Consider the following 19,573-nt stretch of genomic DNA (forward strand, 5'->3'; position numbering starts at 1 on the left):
CATTTTAGGCAAGATTGACAAAGGGCTGTTGGATGGAATTCTAGCATTAGGTTTTCTATGCGATCATTTTTGTTCATGGATGCTACAAAAGGAATTTACAATTTGTTATTTAGATATTTTGCCGGGCACCTAAATGAGCATGAAACTTCGAATGCAATGACAAGAAAAATATCAATATTATGAGTACATTTAAACTAAATTCACCGCTACTAAAAGAGCGAAAAAAAAGTGTCATAACTCCATTGAATTTCCATAGAGAGTGGACTCCACAAGCTTCAATTCATCTAATTTTATTTTGCGAATGCTACGAGTTTTGCTAGTCAATTGCCACGTACACAAGAATTCTTACATAATTCTTTTGGTGACCTCCTATAGGAGGGTATGGTGCTACTGTAGGGTTACACATCTCAACGTAATGAATAACTATAAATTGAATATGTTTTGTGTATTGTTATGTTTGTGTGTTGTGAAGCCCTTGGAATTCGTTCTTCTTTTATAGCTATAACTATGTCTTTTTGACTATATTTACTAGTTACACCTTAATCTCTAAGCTCACCATTTTTATTATTGCAAAGTGCCTACTAATTTTACATTTTATGTCCCAATGTATGCCATATTTCCTTTTAGTAATGTGGCATAAACAAAGAGTAATATTCCTCATCCTTAACATAATTTATAGAACATGTTTTGCATTAAATCCTTAAGATTTTGATGACCATGCCAAATAAAACAAGAAGACTCAATCTTAGGATATTTTATTGGTTAATTATTTACAATTTTTGGAATGAAGCTAAATGAGACCAAAACTGAAGTACAAAAATTAGGATGTAGAAAAGGGTAGAAAGGGCATGGAAAAACACAGAGAAAGATGACACAAAATGTTTTGAGGGATAACATCCAAGGTAATAGTATAATTATTCAAGAAAAAAATCTATTCAGAAATCTTTTTTAATGAGAATATAATGAGACCTAGGTATATACAATTTGGATCAATGTCATTATTGTTCTAGCTATTGCTGTGATTGGTCAATGTGTGTTCAAATGGTTTACTTATGTCTTACTATTCCATCTTGTATCCAATCTAAGATTCAATTGTCACATCATTATGTTCCATACCTACATGAATGGTAATGGATCATGCCAATCATTGCTCAAAGATTCTATTCCAAGTTGTATCCAATCTAAGATTCAATCGTCACACCATTATGTTTTATACCTACATTATGTTTTATAGCTACATGAATGATAAAGGAACATGCCAATCATTGCTCAAAGACTTGTTAGAAGGATTTTTAAATCTGAATCATTAGAAAGCTTAAAAATACAAAGTAATCCTAAATCATCTATTATTTGGGGAGATTCGTAGGGTTGTTCAATCCACAATGCAACAACTATAAACTTGTACCAAATCCATAAGAAATTATAGAAAGTTAATTTAAAAATTGTTAGCATACCAAATCCATCAAGAAATTATCAATGCATAAAAAGAGTTAATTTTAAGATTGTTAGCATTTTCCTCCCCATCATTCAAGAGAATAAATTTTTCTACCAATATAACCATTACACTTTGTTAAGATACAATTGCTAGAAAATGACTCTGAAACCGGTTAAAAGCCCTGAAATTTAACTTTAACAACTACGAATCGATAAATTTTATAGTTCCTCGTAACTGGAGCCCAGACGGCTTCATTTCACAATTAGGGACTCGTAGATTGTCACTCAACGGCCAAATGATTTGGCAATCTGGGTAATGTCTTGGACAAACTTGTTCAGGCCGAGGAACGAAGACCCACCTGGGCTCACTGCTTTAACTGCTGCCTCCTTCAACTCCAACGCCCTTTTCCTCGTTTCCTCACATTCCATAATCCTCCTCACCCCCTTCTCCACCTCCTCTCTCCTTACAAACCTCTTCTCATCAACATCCACCCCCTCAAAGTCCATCCCAAACTTCCAAGCATCCTTCACAAATCTACAATTGAGGAACTGATCCATAAAAGACGGCCATCCCAACATAGGAACCCCGAAACTGAAGCTCTCCGTGACAGAGTTCCATCCACTGTGGGTAAGAAACGCTCTAATGGAAGGATGAGACAGCACCTTCAATTGCGGCGCCCATCCCACAATCAGCCCTCTATCTCTGATCCGTTCTGAGAACCCATGCGGCAGAACGGCGGGCTTTCCTTGTGCAACATCCTTCCTCAACACCCACAGAAAAGGCTTCCCGCTGCTTTCTAATCCAAGTGCAATTTCTTCCAGCTGTTGATTCGATTTGACGGCGGCGCTGCCAAAGGAAACGTAAATCACAGAACCCACCTGCCGCGTGTCCAGCCATTGGAGACAGCTGTCGTCCTCTGCGAACATACTCGTCGACCGGAGAACATCTCTGTCAGCCAGAAAACTGGGAAGAAAGATGGGACCAATCGCCACAGAAGGGCACCCGTTTATTGACAGAGCTTCTACTGCTTCCTTTCCTTCCAACTCCTCCATTGTGTTCACCAACACATAATCTCCCTTGTTTTGCATTCGGCTTTCATAGAGATATCGTTTGACTAAGGGATCCGAGGGACTCTCAGCGCGGTAGGACGATATGAGATCCGTCGGCAATAGGGGTGGGAGATTCCCCGGCAAACAGGTGATCACATTGTCCGGCCTCTTCGCTTCTCCCACTGAAATCGCACACACAATCACAAATGTTTATATGGTTGACCAAATAGTTAAATGGTAAAAGCAATATGATTGAATACCTACATTTCACAGGAATGTGTCCGTTTGAGAGAAGTAACTCTGCTTTAAACTGAGAAACGGACAAGGCCGCGCACATTATCCAGAAAACAACTCTGGGCACGTGGAGATTGAGGGCGAGCTGGTAAGTGCAAGACATATAGCTCTCAGTAATAATACATGTGATGGGAGGGACGTCTTCTGAAAGAGTCATGTCAAGAATACGCTGCTCCAAAAGAGGGGCTAAATTTTCCAGTGCAATCAAATAGTTGACAGGATCACCAAGACGGCCATGATCTGCCGGTAAGCCGTCCGGGACGGTCAAAAACCGAAATCCCTCGGCTGTTTGCTGGAGATCAGCTTGTCCGCCGCCGTCAGCTACCATGCGCCGGTGGCACCACTCTGTGTTAACGAAGGTAATGAAGAATCCCCTTTCGGAGAGGAGGTGGGCCAATTGCATCAGAGGATTGATAGCCCCCTGGACAGGGAATGGCACCATCACTGCGTGGAAAGACTTGGCCATCATAACATCTGAATTGGGATGAGCTGAGCGTACCTTCTCGTATCACAAATCATTCACGGGTTGAGAATGATTTGTATACCTCCGGTTGTTTTGACCAAGATTGCCATTAACATTACTTTATCAAAGCATTAAATGGAAACTTGTAAGGTTCCCTTATTCCACTAGATGCCAACTGTTGAAATAAATAAATTATCTTAGATATGGTCGGCACAGACCAGCCGCCCAACACAGATCATAAACAATTTTATGCATATGTTCAATTTTCCACCATCCACTCCAACTACCTTTCATTAATATTTCATCTAACTCCTCCTACAGTGTAAGTGGCATTTAATATGTATTTCTCTATAAATATAATGGACTGGACCTGTGTTCAGCAGAGCCCATTTTTTGAGTTTCTCCATGGCTTCTCTTCTCAATGGTTTTCTCTCTTGTTTGCTTAATTCTAATTTTCTACATGGTATCAGAGCCAAAGGGAGAGAAAGCTCTGCAAGCTGTTTGAAGCATAGATTAAGAAGGTTTAAATGGTTCAACGAAGTGCTGAGTTTGCTGGAGATGGTTGATAAATAGTAGAAACTATTAATGTGTGGAGCAGAGAGGCAAAAGAATGCTGAAGTGTGGAGTTGTGAAATGCTGCTGTTATTTGAGGAAGTTTTTTGTGATCGTGACTGAGGACTGTTGTATCCTGTTTTGTAGAGTGAGCTAAATGTGACAGTAATATGCATGCTGTTTATCAAATCAGCAAATGAAGAATGGTGATTTGAATGGTGATCTTTAAGTCAAGTAGTAATGAATGTTGCAGTGAGCATAATACAATTATACTGGTGTGGAAAGTGGTGTAAGCTGAAGTACTCTTCAGAGAGGTTGTTGCTAGAGAGGTGCCCAATATAAAGGAGAAGACACGGCAGCTGATTGTTTGTTGAGAAAAGAAATTTCTGTAAAGCAGATTGACAAAGATGAAATTGTTGTGTGGTTTATGAAAGGAGTTGTTTCTGAAGAAAGAAGAAAATTTGCAGTAAGTTAAAGATCTTGCATGCTAAGTTCACTAGTAGTCACTAGAAGAAGTTCATATTGCTGTTGAGATCAAAGAAGGTCATTTGGCTTGTGATGTGCGCAACACAAACGTCTATTGTGATGTTGAAATGTTTAGGCAAACGCAGAGCATTGTATGAAGATGACAGTCAGAGATTAGTAGTTTGTGGAGCAACTTTGTGCAAGCGGGAGAGCCAAAGATTGCATACATATTTCTAATGTGACAAGAAAATATCAAGGGAGTGTTATGAGAAAGAGAGAAGCCATGAAAAGAAGGAAGCTAAAATTGAAGGTGAAAGCTAATTTTGTTATTATTAATAGTACTTTATTTTGAAATATGTGTGGAGTAATCAGTTGTAGGAGTTAGCATTCATTAGGACAAGAGATGGCATGATAGAGTTTTTTGTCATGGTGCAAAGGTCTGTGTGTGTGCTGATTGGATAAAAGTGTTGGGATTGGAAGTGAGATTTTGTTTGTCTAATTGTGAAGAATATGATAGTGGTTATGAAATAGAAGTTGGTTGCATTGATATCCCCCAATCAAGTGATGGAAATTGAATTAGTAATGATTGTTAATGGGCTATGTGAATGTATGGGGTGCATTGTCGGTTGTGCCCGACACCCCAAAGTTTTTTGGTTTGACATATTGATGAACCATGTATGTGAAAAAGATTCCTATAGAACTAGCGAGTACAACGGTTAGGTACCCATGTATCTCGGTAGATAGATTTCTTTTTATATGGACTCAATAATTAGTTTGATGCAGGTACAAAAGAGAAAGGCCCAGAGTGATGATAGTTTCCTCGTAGTAATGATTCGTGGTCATTAGAACCAGTGAGTGCTTGGTTTGTGGTAATCCAAAACCACTTGAGTGCTTGAAGTTTGTGGTGATCTTAAAACCACTTGTGTGATGTTTGAGAAGTTTGTGGTGAACTTAAAACCACTTTGATATTGCATCGGTTATGGGTAATTCGTACAAAATCTAGAGTGATTATGATGGGAAAAACAAGAAGAGTGAAAGCATTTGATAATTGATTGTAAATGGGTACCTAACAAGGCTTAAGGTCGGGACCCACCGTTTCTAAATTATGGGGGGATACTTGAAATCTTTTGATAATTAATTTAGGGGGGGTGTTGAAATAAATTAATTATCTTAGATATGGTCGGCACAAACCAGCCGCCCAACACAGACCATAGACAATTTTATGCACATGTTCAATCTTCCACCATCCACTCCAACTACCTTTCATTAATATTTCATCTAACTCCTCCTAGAGTGTAAGTGGCGTTTAATATGTATTTCTCTATAAATATAATGGATTGGGCCTGTGTTCAGCAGAGCCCATTTTTTGAGTTTCTCCATGGCTTCTCCTCTCAATGGTTTTTTCTCTTGTTTGCTTAATTCTAATTTTCTACATCAATGAATCCTAGATTTTATAGTCTCTTATTTTACTTCAATTTAACCCCCACCAGAAGGGTAAAGGCTTCCAAAAATATCTAGGGTTTCATAATATTAACATAGTTTTCAAACGAGCTTCATTGTTTAAAGTCCGTCATTATTTTCGTGGACTTATGTATAGTTTAAACGTTTTAGTCACCCCATACGTGTGCCGTTTTGGTAGGAGATGAGAAATCATCTTAGCTTATACGAGCGTGGTCATATGGCTATGGCTCATTCGTATATGATTGCCATTACCATTACTTTATTTTATTCGAGCATTTATAACCTTAAATCACAAAGATACCAGCTAATTGATTGCGACTGCAATCTTATCCTACAAATTGAAAACTAATATTCTGAATGTTGACTGCGTAATCCGGGAGTGTATGTACATTGATATTCATGCACTAATGTTCAACTTGTCGAAATTTCATGCACTAATTAATATTCTGGTCGATAAGCTTAGCTTAGCTGATTAATTTTTTAACTTTAAATGTTGAGTATTTAGAAACTTTGAATCAGTCCGTGTTATTTCTAAGTTGACCAAATCTAGATCAAAAAATATGGTACTTACTTTCTACTTTTTATTATGAGTTATTAACCAAAGAAAAATATTTATTTTTAGTCTTAAGATTTCTATAAAACCATGTAAACACATTAGAAGTCCGTGCTAGCAGCCCAAATGAGTTGAATATTGTAGTCGGAAGAAAGTAGAGACTTTGCCTAATTTGATCAATCCGAGAGTGTATCTATCACTAGAGATGTCCATGCAAATATATTAGGAGATAGCTAGAAGTTTTTTATAGATATTTGGATACTTGTATTCTATTATCCAGTATCCAGTATATTAGAATCGTAATTGTATAAACTATAGGTCTGTTTGGTTGCTAGAATAGGAATTGTCATTTTGAAATATGTTTTTTATTTTTCGTTTGGTTCGTCAAATCGGAATAGAGAATAGAGTTATGCATTCCAATTTTAATTCTAAAATGAGCATATGTCTATGCCAAAAACCCCTATTATTAAATAGGCCTTTCCTATTCTCTTCTCAATCCTCTTATACCAAATTTCATAATTTTTTGAATCCGCGAGTTTGCCTAAGGGCTAAATGTTTGGGGCTAAATCATTTTGATCTCCGCAACGACTTCACTCTCGATTTTCTGGGTTCAGTCTGCATTTTTTTGACCACAGTGACTTCACCTTTCCTCTCGGTTATCTTCCACAGAGGTATGTTGTTTTGTTCTTAGTTTGCTTCAATGGATTTTTTCTTTTCTTCATGTTACACCTTCTAAACATGGTCATCGGCAACCATTTTTGTTGCACCTAGGGGCTGGGTGAGTTCTCTTGTTTTGTAAACTACACGGTGCATGTAAGCGCTAAATTGTTTTGGTCTCCGCAACGACTTCACTTTCGATTTTCCGGGTTCAGTCTGCATTTTTTTGTCCACAGCAGCTTCAACTCTCCTCTCGGTTATCACTGTGGAATCTGCATTCGACAGAGGTATGTTGTTGTTTTTCTCAGTTTGCTTCAATGGATTTTTTTCTTTTCTTCTTGTTAACACCTCTTAAACATGGTCATCGACAACCATAATGTTGCAGCTAGGGCCTGGGTGAGTTCTCTTGTTTTGTAAACCACACGGTGCCTTTTATTTAATTGTAGATATGTAGTAATTTGTCAAATTCTTTTCCAGCACAATTATCAATAAAATTTGATCATCTTTGTGATGCACTCGATATATTTATAGTAAGGCACCGATGCAATAATTCATCACAGTCAATTTTGTATTTAAAATTAAGAGTATGATTTTCTCTTCTTGCATCTTACTTGGAAGCATAACCTAACGTTTCCTGACAGTTGCCTCTCTTGTAAAATTTTGATCTGATACATTTTAATTTTAAAGTGTTACCTAAATGTAGATAAATTGATTATCCACACTTTCTATCATTCGACGAGACTAATTAAGAATCAAATGGCCGGAAGTCATTGCCCGTGTCTTGGATGTCTTGTTCTAAATGATGTGGATATATAGGGCACACTTTGTAAGGGCGGATAGTAGTAAAGCTAGTTTACAGAAACCCACAAGTGATTTTAGCATCATCAAACCATTCACAAGTGTCGGCTTTCATATGAAATTGTGGTGTGCTATACATCTCGAGCTTCCATAGGCATGAGGTTGGGAGTGCTATGCTTTCATTATTTAGGCTTTTGAGGAGCCTTTCAGATAATTAATTTTTGGATTTTAAGAATAACTGAACGAGGTCGGCCTTGTGTTGTAGGCTTTACTTACTACAATCACTGAGAATCAAATATTGCATAAATTTATATTGCCCCATAGATTCAATGACCTTGACTACAATCATTATTTATGAGAAATTTCCATGCAGCTGGTAACACAATTTGTAGATAATGGGCGATTGCTATTCATAGGGAAATCAGTTGATACGCTGAAATGTACATAGATATTCCTCTTCAAATTTTCAAATTGTTTTTCATGGCACATGCCGCTTGAATTGTAGTTACAGATTCTTTCCCGTTATAACTTGTCTGCACCTGAAGTACAGATGTTTAAATACAAACTTTATACATTATGATTCATTGCACACAGAACTGTTCATTACTATTTGGAGGATGCAAATTATATTTAAGAATACCAAGGAGTTACAGTGTTGTGTTGCTACAGAATTACAGTTTCTTTTATCTAGAACATGGTGCATTGATACAAATGCTTTGATCTGTTGCCTCAGATCATACTTGGCTTAAATTCGGTTGGGATAAAGGTAGTTCTTAGGGAGAAAATGAGAAAAAAATGCTACACAAGTCAGGAAATAACTCAGAAACCTTAACTTTTTTGACCAAAAATTTTGAATGTGGAGGGAGAAAACTTAGAAAACAAAGAGAATTATGATTTTTTTTATTGAGGTTCTTTAGGTAAGAGATGGTCTATGTGATTTTTAGAGGAACAATGGACCAGTTGTGATCATCGTGATAAATTCATGATTTTTTATAACAACGGCTTTGAATATTTATGGATAAGAAATGTTGTGTTTGTTATAGCCAATCAAAGATTATCTTAACTGAAAGTGTTCTCTTTGGAAACTAATATCCAATACAATCAATTATAGGCCATCACATCTCAAATTGCTCTTGTAGGCCAATGTAAACTCAGACTCAACTACTCTCCTTCATTTGAAGAGACATCTCATTAGTTATTCTTAGTCACAAATTTAGGCTTGCTTTAGGAAATTTGACAAAATGGACTTTGTTTCTTCTTGCAGGCTATAAGACCTCTATGATTAAAGAAGTTTTTCTCTTACCTTGATTCCTTCCTCGTCACTTTTGCACCAAACATATAAATCCAATAACGAGGAAGCTCTTTCTTTTTGTCTATGGACAGTCATAATGAAAGAGGCATGAGCTCTTCTATTCTATGGAAAAATAGAGCTCTGGATGTGAAATGAAATCTTAAGCTACAAAATAGGAGCTCTATTCAGGTAGTTGAAAGCTACAAATTAGCATAGTTGCAAGTTATAAATTGGTGCTGAGCAGGGGAAAAAAAGTCTTTTTCATCAGTTTATGCCTTATGGACTTAATGTGGCAATGTTCATGATTTTTTAGTAATTCTTTTTCTTCCAGTTTAATTTAGCTGACAGTCTATTCCTTGGGGGCAATAACCCCCACTGGAAATGTCTCATGTTGGAAAGATTGTAGAGGAAAGGTTGTTGGAATTTCTTTTTGATATCTTCCTTCACTCCTGCAATGATTTTTTTGAACTGCACAGAACACTTTCATCAATAAATAGATCTCTTGTGTTTGTGGATGTGATCTGCCTCCTACACAAAAATCATGTACTATTTTAAGGCCTTCAATCCAACTACATACAGGTATCTTTTTAGGTTTGCTCTTTCATCAATCTCCTTACTACTATTGTATACATGTTTTATTGTATATGTAGGCTTTTAGCATTTCTAGGATCCAAGGGAAAATGTAGTGTTGGAAAGACTTGGCTTATATTCATGTATATGATCAACAAATACCAAGAAATGAAAACGTCTAAAATCTTAACTAAAATGTAAGTCTTAGCAAGGGATACTAGCTTTTTTTTCAAACTTCTAAGTATTCCCCTCGGTAAGATTTATGTTTTATTTAAGGTTTCAACTAATACCGCAAGAAAGAATGTCCACACAACCGCCACAGGTCTAACTAGATAAGATAAGATAAATTTATTAAACTAACTAGCATTATTACAAATGAAATTTGTTTCACAGAAGAAAAGTAATGACATATGTAGGGAGAAATAGAGTAGTGTTCTCTATTTCATGGAATAGGCAGTCTACAAAATTATAGCTCCCAATTTTCCATGTTATTATTTCCAAGCCTTTGTGATTTTAGATAGGCTGTAAACTTAGCATTGGAGCTTCACATGATCTTAAAAACATTGTAGCATTTAGTTTCTTTTTTCATTAGATTGTTGGGTTGGTTTTTGGACCTTTTCAAATTCTGATGCCTGATCTTGAATCATATTTAGAATTCCAAAAGTCTCTCTAAAGGATGTAAGATTTTGTCAACCATAATTTTCTATTTTCCATTCTCCTTTATTCGCATCTGTAGGACTTGAGATCATTCTGACAATGTGGAAAATTAAGCAAAATAATTGCATCATTCCAAATTAGTCTTTGATGTTATTAAATTTTTGTTAAATTTTTCAGATTTAGGCTAGTAAATACTGTTACGTGAATAAATGAAAGTTTTAGAATGCAAATAATGTTTATTTTTAGTGTCATCTTTATAGATGAAAGCCATGATTTTAGGCCTTTTGCATTTGGCTAAAGACCAATAGGAAGAGTGGTGTAGAATAGTATTGAGATCTATTGAAATTAATTCAAAAATGAAAATCTGGTCTTCCTTAAATAATTGGAGGTTATTTTTGATCGATCATAATGTTGACTCTATTAGCATCTATGTTTTGATATATATTATGCAGTATGTTTTGATATATATCTATGTTTAATATGTCTATACAAGTACATGTGATAAATGCTTGTCCTACATTTTATATATTTTTATATTATTATGTGAGTACACCAAACATTTAATCCATTATGTGGTTGTAGGTCATTCAATGGATCCTATTGATGATATAGAAATCTAAGGAGCAATTGTTAAGAAGATCAAGGTCATGCGCTTACTCGTTTTGCTTGCCACCCTTGTCATAATTATAGTAGCATCTTTTGAAGAAGCTAGAAGTCAGAGATGTAAGCGAAGAAGACCTTTACGGCCTTTTTATAAGTGTATTATCCATTCAAATAATACTAATTTTCATGACCAAATATGCATGAGTAGAGTAGCCTTCTTTTGCTTGGCCACAATTCTAAGGCAAAAAGGGAGAATTCAAGATATGCCAAACTTAACATTAGAAGAGCAACTTGTTATGTTTCTTCATACCATTGGCCATAATCTAAGGAATCATAAGATTGGGCATAACTTTGGTCATTCTAGGGAGACTGTGAGTCAACACTTCCATAAGGTCTTGAGGCTATCTGAGGGTTGCATAACAAGTATCTTTTACCCCCTTTCACAACCACTCCTCCAAAAATAACTGGGAAGGACCATTTTCATCCGTTCTTCAAGGTAAATATACGAGTGCCATGTGTTTCATCGCTACAAACTTAAATATATTAATGTATTTGATAAGAATATTGCTTATTATAGAATTGTATTGGTGCAATTTATGGAACCCATATGCCAATTATGGTTGATGTGGACATCCAAGCGAAATATTGAGATAGAAAAGGCAACTTGTCACAGAATGTTTTGGGTGGTTTTTTCGTTTGACCATAAGTTTTAGTACATTCTTGCTGGTTGGGAAGGGTATGCTGCAGATAGTCGAGTGCTTTCTTCAACACTCTCTAGAGAAGATCCCCTTGTGGTTCCCCCTAGTATATTAATTCATATTTTTATATGGTTATATTTTGATTATATTAAATGAAAACCTTTTATGCTATATGTTGACAATAACTTTATTTGTATTTGTGTAGGAAAATTCTATTTAGTTGATGTCGGGTATCCAAATGTACCTAGATTTCTTGCTCCGTACTGATGTATGCATTACCACCTAAAAGAGTTTTGTAGAGTGAGCCCCATCAACATTCCTCACAAGTTATTTAACCATCAACACTCCTTTCTTAAGAATCTGATAGAGTGTACATTTGGTATCTTCAAGAAACGCTTTCCTATCATGAAGTATGCGACATCATATAATATCACAACCCAAACAAAGATTGTTTTAGCATGTGGCATATTACACAACTTCATTATGATAGAAGATGGTATTCCATTAGAAGTGGAAATTGAAGAGGATGATGATGATCATGTTGGGATTAATGTGCCAGTACTTGAGACTTATCGGATGAACCGATGAGATAGAGATGATTGGGGGAATTTCGAGATGAAATAGCCTAAAGGATGTGGGAAGACTACAACTCTTGAACTTAATTGTTCTAGAAAACATGGACATTTATTTGCACTTCGAACTTAATAGAAATTTCACTTTATACTTATGGGTATTGGATGCTTGAGATTTTTTTGGTAAGTATGGACTTATATACATTTTTGAGATATTTAGAATTAATGTAATTGGTATTTCTATAAAAAGGCTTTGTGGCTACAACACATGTCTAGTACGTGGACCATCTGTTATTATTAGTCTCTAAATATAACTAAATCTAACCATCTACATTTACTCATTACCTACATATGTTGTCTACATAACTAGTTCATAGTTAAAAATATATAGCTCTATATATGCAGTATTTATTATGGTGTAATCAACTATCATAATTGAATATAGATTTGGATCAAGGTGGAATGATTCATTTATGTGCTTTTCTTCAATATTATAGACGCAAGTAGGCAGAGCATGATGTTCTATATTATATTCTTTTATGCTATATTTAGTTTTACATCTACTAACTATAGTTGCTTGAAAGTTTCTTAAGACAACTCCTTTTGGTTTTTAAGGAATATCTTGAGATATCTTTGAGGCATTATGTCAAATAGTTCAAATGCCTTCTATGTGCCTCCATATTTACTGTAATCTTCCTTTCCTCTATGCTTTGATTGATATTCATACCTTGTTCTATAATATTCTTTTGAGGTAGGGTAGTTGTTTAATAACATAAATGACATTCAAATTGCCTTGTTGTGGTAGCAAGTAACCTTGCACACATCTATCTTCAGCTCTTGATATGATTCTGCATCTTAAAATTGCATCTACACCCAAACATTACCAATCATGAAAAGAACATTGAGAGATATTTGAAGATTTCAAGTTTGACCCTGCTTCCATGATCTAGAGATTTTGTAGGTAGGCTTAATTTCAATTTGCATCTCAAGCTCCAATCACTTATGCTGCTCCTTTAAGAGTTGAGCCTTTGTTTTATTTAACATAAATGTTGTAGTAATCTCTTTCGAGTCATTCAAATTTACAGTGTAGTTTAAATTTATGGTTCTGCCCTTCAATCTTTTGTTGGTCTGACAGTCATGAGAAATTGGGTAAATAGTGTAAATAGTGGCATCAAGTGAGAAACCATTTTCTTGTGTTTCCATGAAGAAGAACCATCACTATATAGCTTGAAGGATTTTAAAGTAACTATAATAAATTACACTAAATATAGTGGTTTGAAATGAAAATTATGAAGTTCTTATGAGTATATATTATAGCTATATTCTATCATTTTCTATTTAGCTATCCTATATATGTGTATTTGTGTCCCTTTCTTAAGAGTTGATGATGACAGTGATCAGGGGACTTATGATGTTGAAATCTAGATTTAGAAACGTGTTTATCACATTATATATATGTTTAATACACTACTAAGCTATTATCATCTAAGACATTTTGTACAGTTGACACATTATATATATATATATACTTCTTTGACATGGTACATTTGAATTTTCATCTTAATGATGATAATGAATTTTTTTTTGGAAGTTTTGCAGTTACCAATTCATCGTTGAATATGTCATTCACCAATCTTTTGATGAGTGTAGATGAGGATCTTCATGTGACCATGAGTCCTTCATCATTTAGAAATACAAAAGTAGTTTGGACAAGAGACATGGAGCAAAAACTATTGGATTTTCTCCATAAGCAAGTTCAATTAGGTAGAAAAGGTGAAGGTGGGTTTCAAAAAGAAGCTTGGACTGCCATCGAAAGGAGGTTCAATGAAGACATGAAGATGAATCTAGGAAAGGAAAACTTTAAGAACAAATTAAAAACATGGAAACAAGGATACAAAATTATGAAAGAATTGAGAAATATGAACAAATTTGCATGGAACGAGAGTACACAATGTGTTGAGGCTGATGATACTGTATGGGAAGAGTTGTTGAAGGTAATGTAGTCTTGACAATATTTTTATGTAAGTAAAATATCTCTTTATTAATTGTAATAAAAGAAATATATCTAATCCTTTATTTTGTCATCATATAGAGGAAGGATTTCAAAGTGCTAGAGTGTACAAGAGGTAGACATTCCTCTATTTCAATGACTTATTAGTCATTATTGGTAATGACATGGTAGATGGAACTCAAGTTGCAATAGCCACAAAGACTGAAGATGGTCACCTTTTTGATGAGGTTGATGACCTTGATGATGAGAGGGACTTTAATACACCCATGGATGACACTCCTATAGTTGGCGAAGAGTTCATTCATGAAAATATTTCTAGTGCATCTATTAGATAGAGTCAATCCACACCATCATCAAGAAGGCCAAAGAAGAGGAAGGCAAGCATGGCTTCTTCTTTGGATGTTATCTGTGAAAGCATCCAAGACATACGTACGGGCATGAAGGAGGCTCACACTATCAAAGTTGACAAAGGAGAAACTAAGCAAGATATAGCAGCTGCATTTGCAGCCCTCAAATGCATACTTGGACTAAGTCAAGAGACTTTTATTGTTGTGTATGACACTTTCACTTGCAAACCTACAAAAAAATGGGGGTTCCTACATATGAGTGTGGAGGAGAGGGAATATAATGTGAGATATAAGTTTGGAGGATCTCATTGATATCCCAACTCTTCACTTTAAGAAGCTTTAGTTTATTGTAAGAACAATCACATGTATGCAATGGCTCATATTTGATATGAGACCTATTTTTTGAGACTATGAACTTACTATATTTTTAAAGCAATGTTAATGAATCATATTTTATAGCATTATTGTAGCTTCTTGGTTCCTTGTGTTATTTTGAATTTTCTTGTAACTTAATGTTTCCATAGCTCCATTTGTAGTTTTCTTGGGGAATTCTATCATAGGGTTTCTTCTTGGCCAATGTGTAGATATGAATATAATAGTGATTAGATGAATGATACAACATTATATGACTCTAAAAGCTATATGGCCTTTTCTTTGTTACATATGTATTAATGCAGTTTGGAGATGAATTACTCAGTTTGTCTATCCATTTGTTATCAATACTTGTTGTGTATGTTTGTACACAACTCATATTCTTTTGTGCTATCAATGTGTTGCCTCTCATGATGTGTTGTGACCCTATAATCAACTGGATAAGTAGTTATCCCTCAAATGGAAAACATCATTCACTAGGTAGATTAGGTGCATGAAGTAGTTTTAGTCTCCATTCAATTGCATTACAAATCCTTTTTTTGGAAATCAAATTTCTTGGTTTTTTTTGTTTTTTGTTGTAAACTGCTAAATAGGAGGACATGGTAGTAACATTTGTAGTTGATCCATGGAAAATGCAAAATGTAGGCATGTGCTAAATTTAGGTTTTCCCTATTAAAGGTGGAGTATTTAGTTTGAGATTTGAGTAGAAAAAGAAAAATCTTATTAGAAATAATATCCTACTTAACAAGTAAAAGAATCATGGATATGTGAGAAATTCATGCACCTCTTGAAATTGATAATAGTGTATTTATTATTGACAAATGCCTAGTTCTTCTTAATCCTAAGGGTTTTATATCCTAATCGAGGCCAACCTTGATAATGATCTTGTTGAATGACTTGTGAGATGCTGTGGCCTAGGAGTTTAATTATCAACACCTACAACCTTTTAGTGTTGCTCTATCCATACCAGCAAGAGTCATAGCTATGTCTAATTATTTGGAATTTTTACTTATTTTGCAGTTGACTAGGTATAAAGTAGATTGTAATTAAAAAGTTGAAAACTATAAGCATCTAGTTATTATTTATGTAGTATGAAGTAATCCAACAAGCTGTTATAATCCATTACAATGGGCAAGCAAAGCCATGGCTAGACATAACATTTCCATAGCTAAGACCTTTTTGGACGAAGTATTTGGATTACTCTAAAAAATTTATAGTTATAACATTAGATAGCCTTACCTTTTGAAATCTTTAACCTATTTGTGTCCATTCAATCCAATTCTTTTGTTGCAGTATCAACCACAGGGAACTGAGGGCAATGGAGAATTACTTTATTGGTTATGTACATTTTTCTCATGTTAGTGAAATAATGTTTGTATATCCATGGATGAGCAAAGACATGTTTTAGAAGTTAATAAGTAGAAACATTATTACAAGAGTGGGAATCGTCACTGTTGCCTGTATTTTTATTTTTGGTAATAGCTTATTAGGAACAAGTAGGTTGACAGCGAAACCTTGAAGTGTATCAGAGAAGAAGACCTCTAGAATTGAATGCTTCCAAAAATACTGTATACTAAAAACTCCTTGTACATGCACTAGTCCATTTGCTGAAAATACTTATTGTGTCTATTTCAAGTATGCGTCCCCTGTCACTGAATATTCTCTAGTGATAATCAATTTGTGCCCTGAATATGCTTCAAGGTTCAACAAACTTCTTGAACAATAATTCATTCATATAACACGTTTTTTGAATATGATAATATGACCTCTTTATTTGTACCCTAAAAATCCTAATAGGAGCCTGTATTGGCAAAGTATTGGGATAATTTTATCCTTGTTGTGTATGTAGATTTATTTCATTCAGATAAACTAATAATCATGTGTCAAAAGTTGTAAGTCACAAGGTATTTGCATCACTAGCAGGATTGGACTGAGAAGTCATCTAACATAGTCCATTCAATACAACTATCAAAATATATTACACTTTTGTAGTAATTTCTGATTATATTTATTCATTATTATAGGGTTGATTAATTTGACAACTTTTCCAATGTGTCAATGTGGTGTTGGACCTGTAGCAATGAAGATGTCACGTATAGAGAATAATCTTGGGCATAGGTTTTTGTGTTGTCCTGATAAAAAAAAGGTTGTTACTAATCTTTTATATGTTTATATGTTTATTTTATTATTGTGGCAAGCCCTAATGTAGCTTTGGAATGCAGGGGGACAATGATTGCAATTTCTTTGAGTGGGTCAAAGATGTCTCATCTACATTGACCACATTAAAATCTACCAAAGAAGAAAGGAATGATTGTAAGTTGTGTATTGTGCGAGAGACAACTGCTAGGAAGATTGGTTCCATGACAAAAGTCAAAATCACATTTCAACGTAGAATTAATTTTGTTCTAGTTTTTATAAACATACTATTGGTGATGATGATTCTAATTTTAGTAATTAAATGACCATTTTGTTGTAAACACCAATTATGATTATGGAGACTAAATCTTTTATGATTTTGTATATAAAGGATGAGAAAATTTTACTAATTTCAAGAGTACATTATTGTATATAACATTTTTATGTTTATATCCTTTCATTTAAAAAATGTTGAAATAAATTAATTTCTTTGAATAAAATAGAATTAAAAAAATTATTTTATTTACGATAAGTTGAAATATTTAACCAAATATAATAATATATTAAAACAAATAAAATATATTAAAATGGAAACTTAACTGTATTTCAATTCTAATTTTATACAACCAAACAAGGGAGTAACATATTCACAATTAAATACTAAGCAAACCAAACAAGAATGGGATTGCTTTTTTCCATTTCCATTTGTATTCCACATTTTCATTCTAATTTTCAATTCCTATGCTTGCAACCAAACGGGCCCTACTAGTAACTATAATATGGAACATTTCTTTGGAATATAGTTAAATTTTTTGGTAAAAGAAATCCTTCATATGACTAGGGGAAATAAGAAGGTCAATAGTTTTCTTCGGCCATTTGGCGGGTCTTGAGGGTGACCCTTAGAAAGATGAGGTAAGACATAATTTAAAAGGGAATAAAAATTCATCAGAGAAAACCAGTCATCAGGCCATTCTGAAGCTAATAGTAGTATTGGTAGTAGCAAGACATTTTGGCTATTCTTTTTCTATTTAGGTGCTTTTTTGTATTCTATTTGATTGATTATATATGTAGAAAAAAAATCACAAAATTGTAATTCATAAGACATTTATGTTAAAGGTATTGCAGGTCTTCATTATACCAAAAAGTCCACAAAAAAAAAGTAAATCTTCCTTTGTAGGTTCATTACGCCAAATGTGTACTATACCAAAGAGTACAACTTCACATTATTGATCAAAGGTTGAAAGTTTATTAAAACACTTGCAAGATGATTGAATTTGATTTGTCAATTGATCCTTATTCTCTCTTTACAAGTGGCCTATGCCTTCTTAACTTTTGTTGGAAGTGCATGTACATGAGATGCTCAATATAACAGGCACATGGAAGGTGTACTCTCAACAATGTGGATGATATGACAAGCATGTGGAAGGTGCACTCTCAGAGATGCTGGGATTGGGCCCTTTAAATGCTTTTTAAAATAAATTTTAGTGTGACATTTTTGACCAAGTTTGGTCAAAATTTTGATGACAAAAATTGCAATGATAAAAAAACTTGGTCTAAATTTCAATGACAAAAATTGTGACAAAAGTATTGGTCGAAATGTCTACCAATATGAGTAAAAAATTCAACCAATTTTGGTCCAAAAATGAGTCAAAATTTACTAGCGTAATTTGCATTTGAGGAAAATTGATAATGATCTATTTATCATTGTAATATTTGTGGATGACATAATATTTGGAGGAAATGATGAAGAAAGTGACAAGTTTGCTGAAGAGATGAAAAAATGAATTTAAAATGAGCATGATAGGAGAAATAAAATTTTTCCTAGGATTGCAAATTACACAGAACAAAGATGGGATATTTATTTCACAGACTAAGTATCTAAAAGATTTGTTGAAAATATTTGGTCTGGAAAGTTGTAAACCTGTTGGTACACCCATGATAATTAGTCACAAGTTATCCAGTAAAGATGAGACACCTACAGTTGAGTAGAAGAAGTATAAATCTATGATTGGAGGATTGCAATATTTGACACACATTAGACTAGATATAGCAAATGTAGTTGGGATTGTAGCAAGATTTCAAGCTGATCCAAAAGAGTATCATTATGTAGAAGTAGAGAGGATATTCATATATTTGAAGGGTACATCTGATTATGGAATATGGTATGATAGATCAAGTGATTTCACCATGTGCGCATATATTGATGCAGATTGGGTAGGCAGTATAGATGATAGAAAGAGCACTTGTGGTGGAACATCCTTTCTTGCAAGAATATTGGTTTCTTGGTTGAGAAAGAAACAAGACTGTATATCTCAGAGTACAATAGAGGTAGAGTATGTTGCAATAGCAAATAACTTAATAAAGTTATGTGGATGAAACAAACGTTGAAGGATATTGGGATTGACTTTATAGAACCTGTTATCATTTACTGCAATAACACAAGTATAGTAAGTATGTCTAAGAATCCAATATTGCATTCTAAGACAAAGCACATATCCATAAAGTATGATGTTTTGAGTGAGAAGGAAACATAGAAAGAAATAAGGTTGGAGTATGTAAGCACTAAAGATTAGATTGAAAATATCTTTA

At 34.3% G+C, this 19,573-nt stretch overlaps 1 protein-coding gene and 2 long non-coding RNA genes across 5 annotated transcripts; 2 read left to right on the plus strand and 1 right to left on the minus strand.

Annotated features, from left to right (window-relative positions):
* Positions 1–1,526: 1,526 nt before the first annotated feature.
* LOC149536822 (7-deoxyloganetin glucosyltransferase-like) lies at positions 1,527–3,247 on the minus strand. The gene is made up of 2 exons (XM_089804740.1): positions 2,749–3,247; positions 1,527–2,666 (listed from the first exon to the last, which is right to left on the minus strand). Exons 1-2 carry the CDS (start codon positions 3,245–3,247, stop codon positions 1,720–1,722), a joined length of 1,446 nt encoding a protein of 481 aa, XP_089660866.1. The 3' UTR covers positions 1,527–1,719.
* Positions 2,501–5,635, plus strand: LOC149536823 (uncharacterized). The gene is made up of 2 exons (XR_016357063.1): positions 2,501–2,632; positions 2,758–5,635. It is a non-coding gene; the product is annotated as an uncharacterized LOC149536823 (long non-coding RNA).
* A 1,043-nt stretch (positions 5,636–6,678) lies between these two features.
* On the plus strand, positions 6,679–12,271 carry LOC149536824 (uncharacterized). 3 transcript variants are annotated; one of them, XR_016357061.1, is made up of 4 exons: positions 6,679–6,943; positions 7,044–7,216; positions 10,828–11,344; positions 11,752–12,271. It is a non-coding gene; the product is annotated as an uncharacterized LOC149536824 (long non-coding RNA). The 3 variants fall into 3 exon arrangements; XR_016357062.1 differs by having other exon boundaries at positions 6,684–6,943; positions 10,828–10,968; XR_016357060.1 differs by lacking the exon at positions 11,752–12,271 and having other exon boundaries at positions 6,700–6,943; positions 10,828–11,427.
* The last annotated feature ends 7,302 nt before the right edge of the window (positions 12,272–19,573 follow it).

The sequence above is a fragment of the Cupressus sempervirens genome, chromosome 10 (assembly GCF_028749045.1).
Source record: "Cupressus sempervirens isolate cs-2001-9-10 chromosome 10, ASM2874904v1, whole genome shotgun sequence".
Taxonomy (NCBI): Eukaryota; Viridiplantae; Streptophyta; class Pinopsida; order Cupressales; family Cupressaceae; genus Cupressus; species Cupressus sempervirens.

Excerpts from the sequence above, each read along its gene's own strand:
- LOC149536822 (XM_089804740.1), bottom strand. The coding sequence starts at position 3,247 with ATGATGGCCAAGTCTTTCCACGCAGTGATGGTGCCATTCCCTGTCCAG. Across the intron at positions 2,667-2,748 it reads CGGACACATTCCTGTGAAAT|TGGGAGAAGCGAAGAGGCCG; the intron begins GTAGGTATTCAA and ends GTGCGATTTCAG.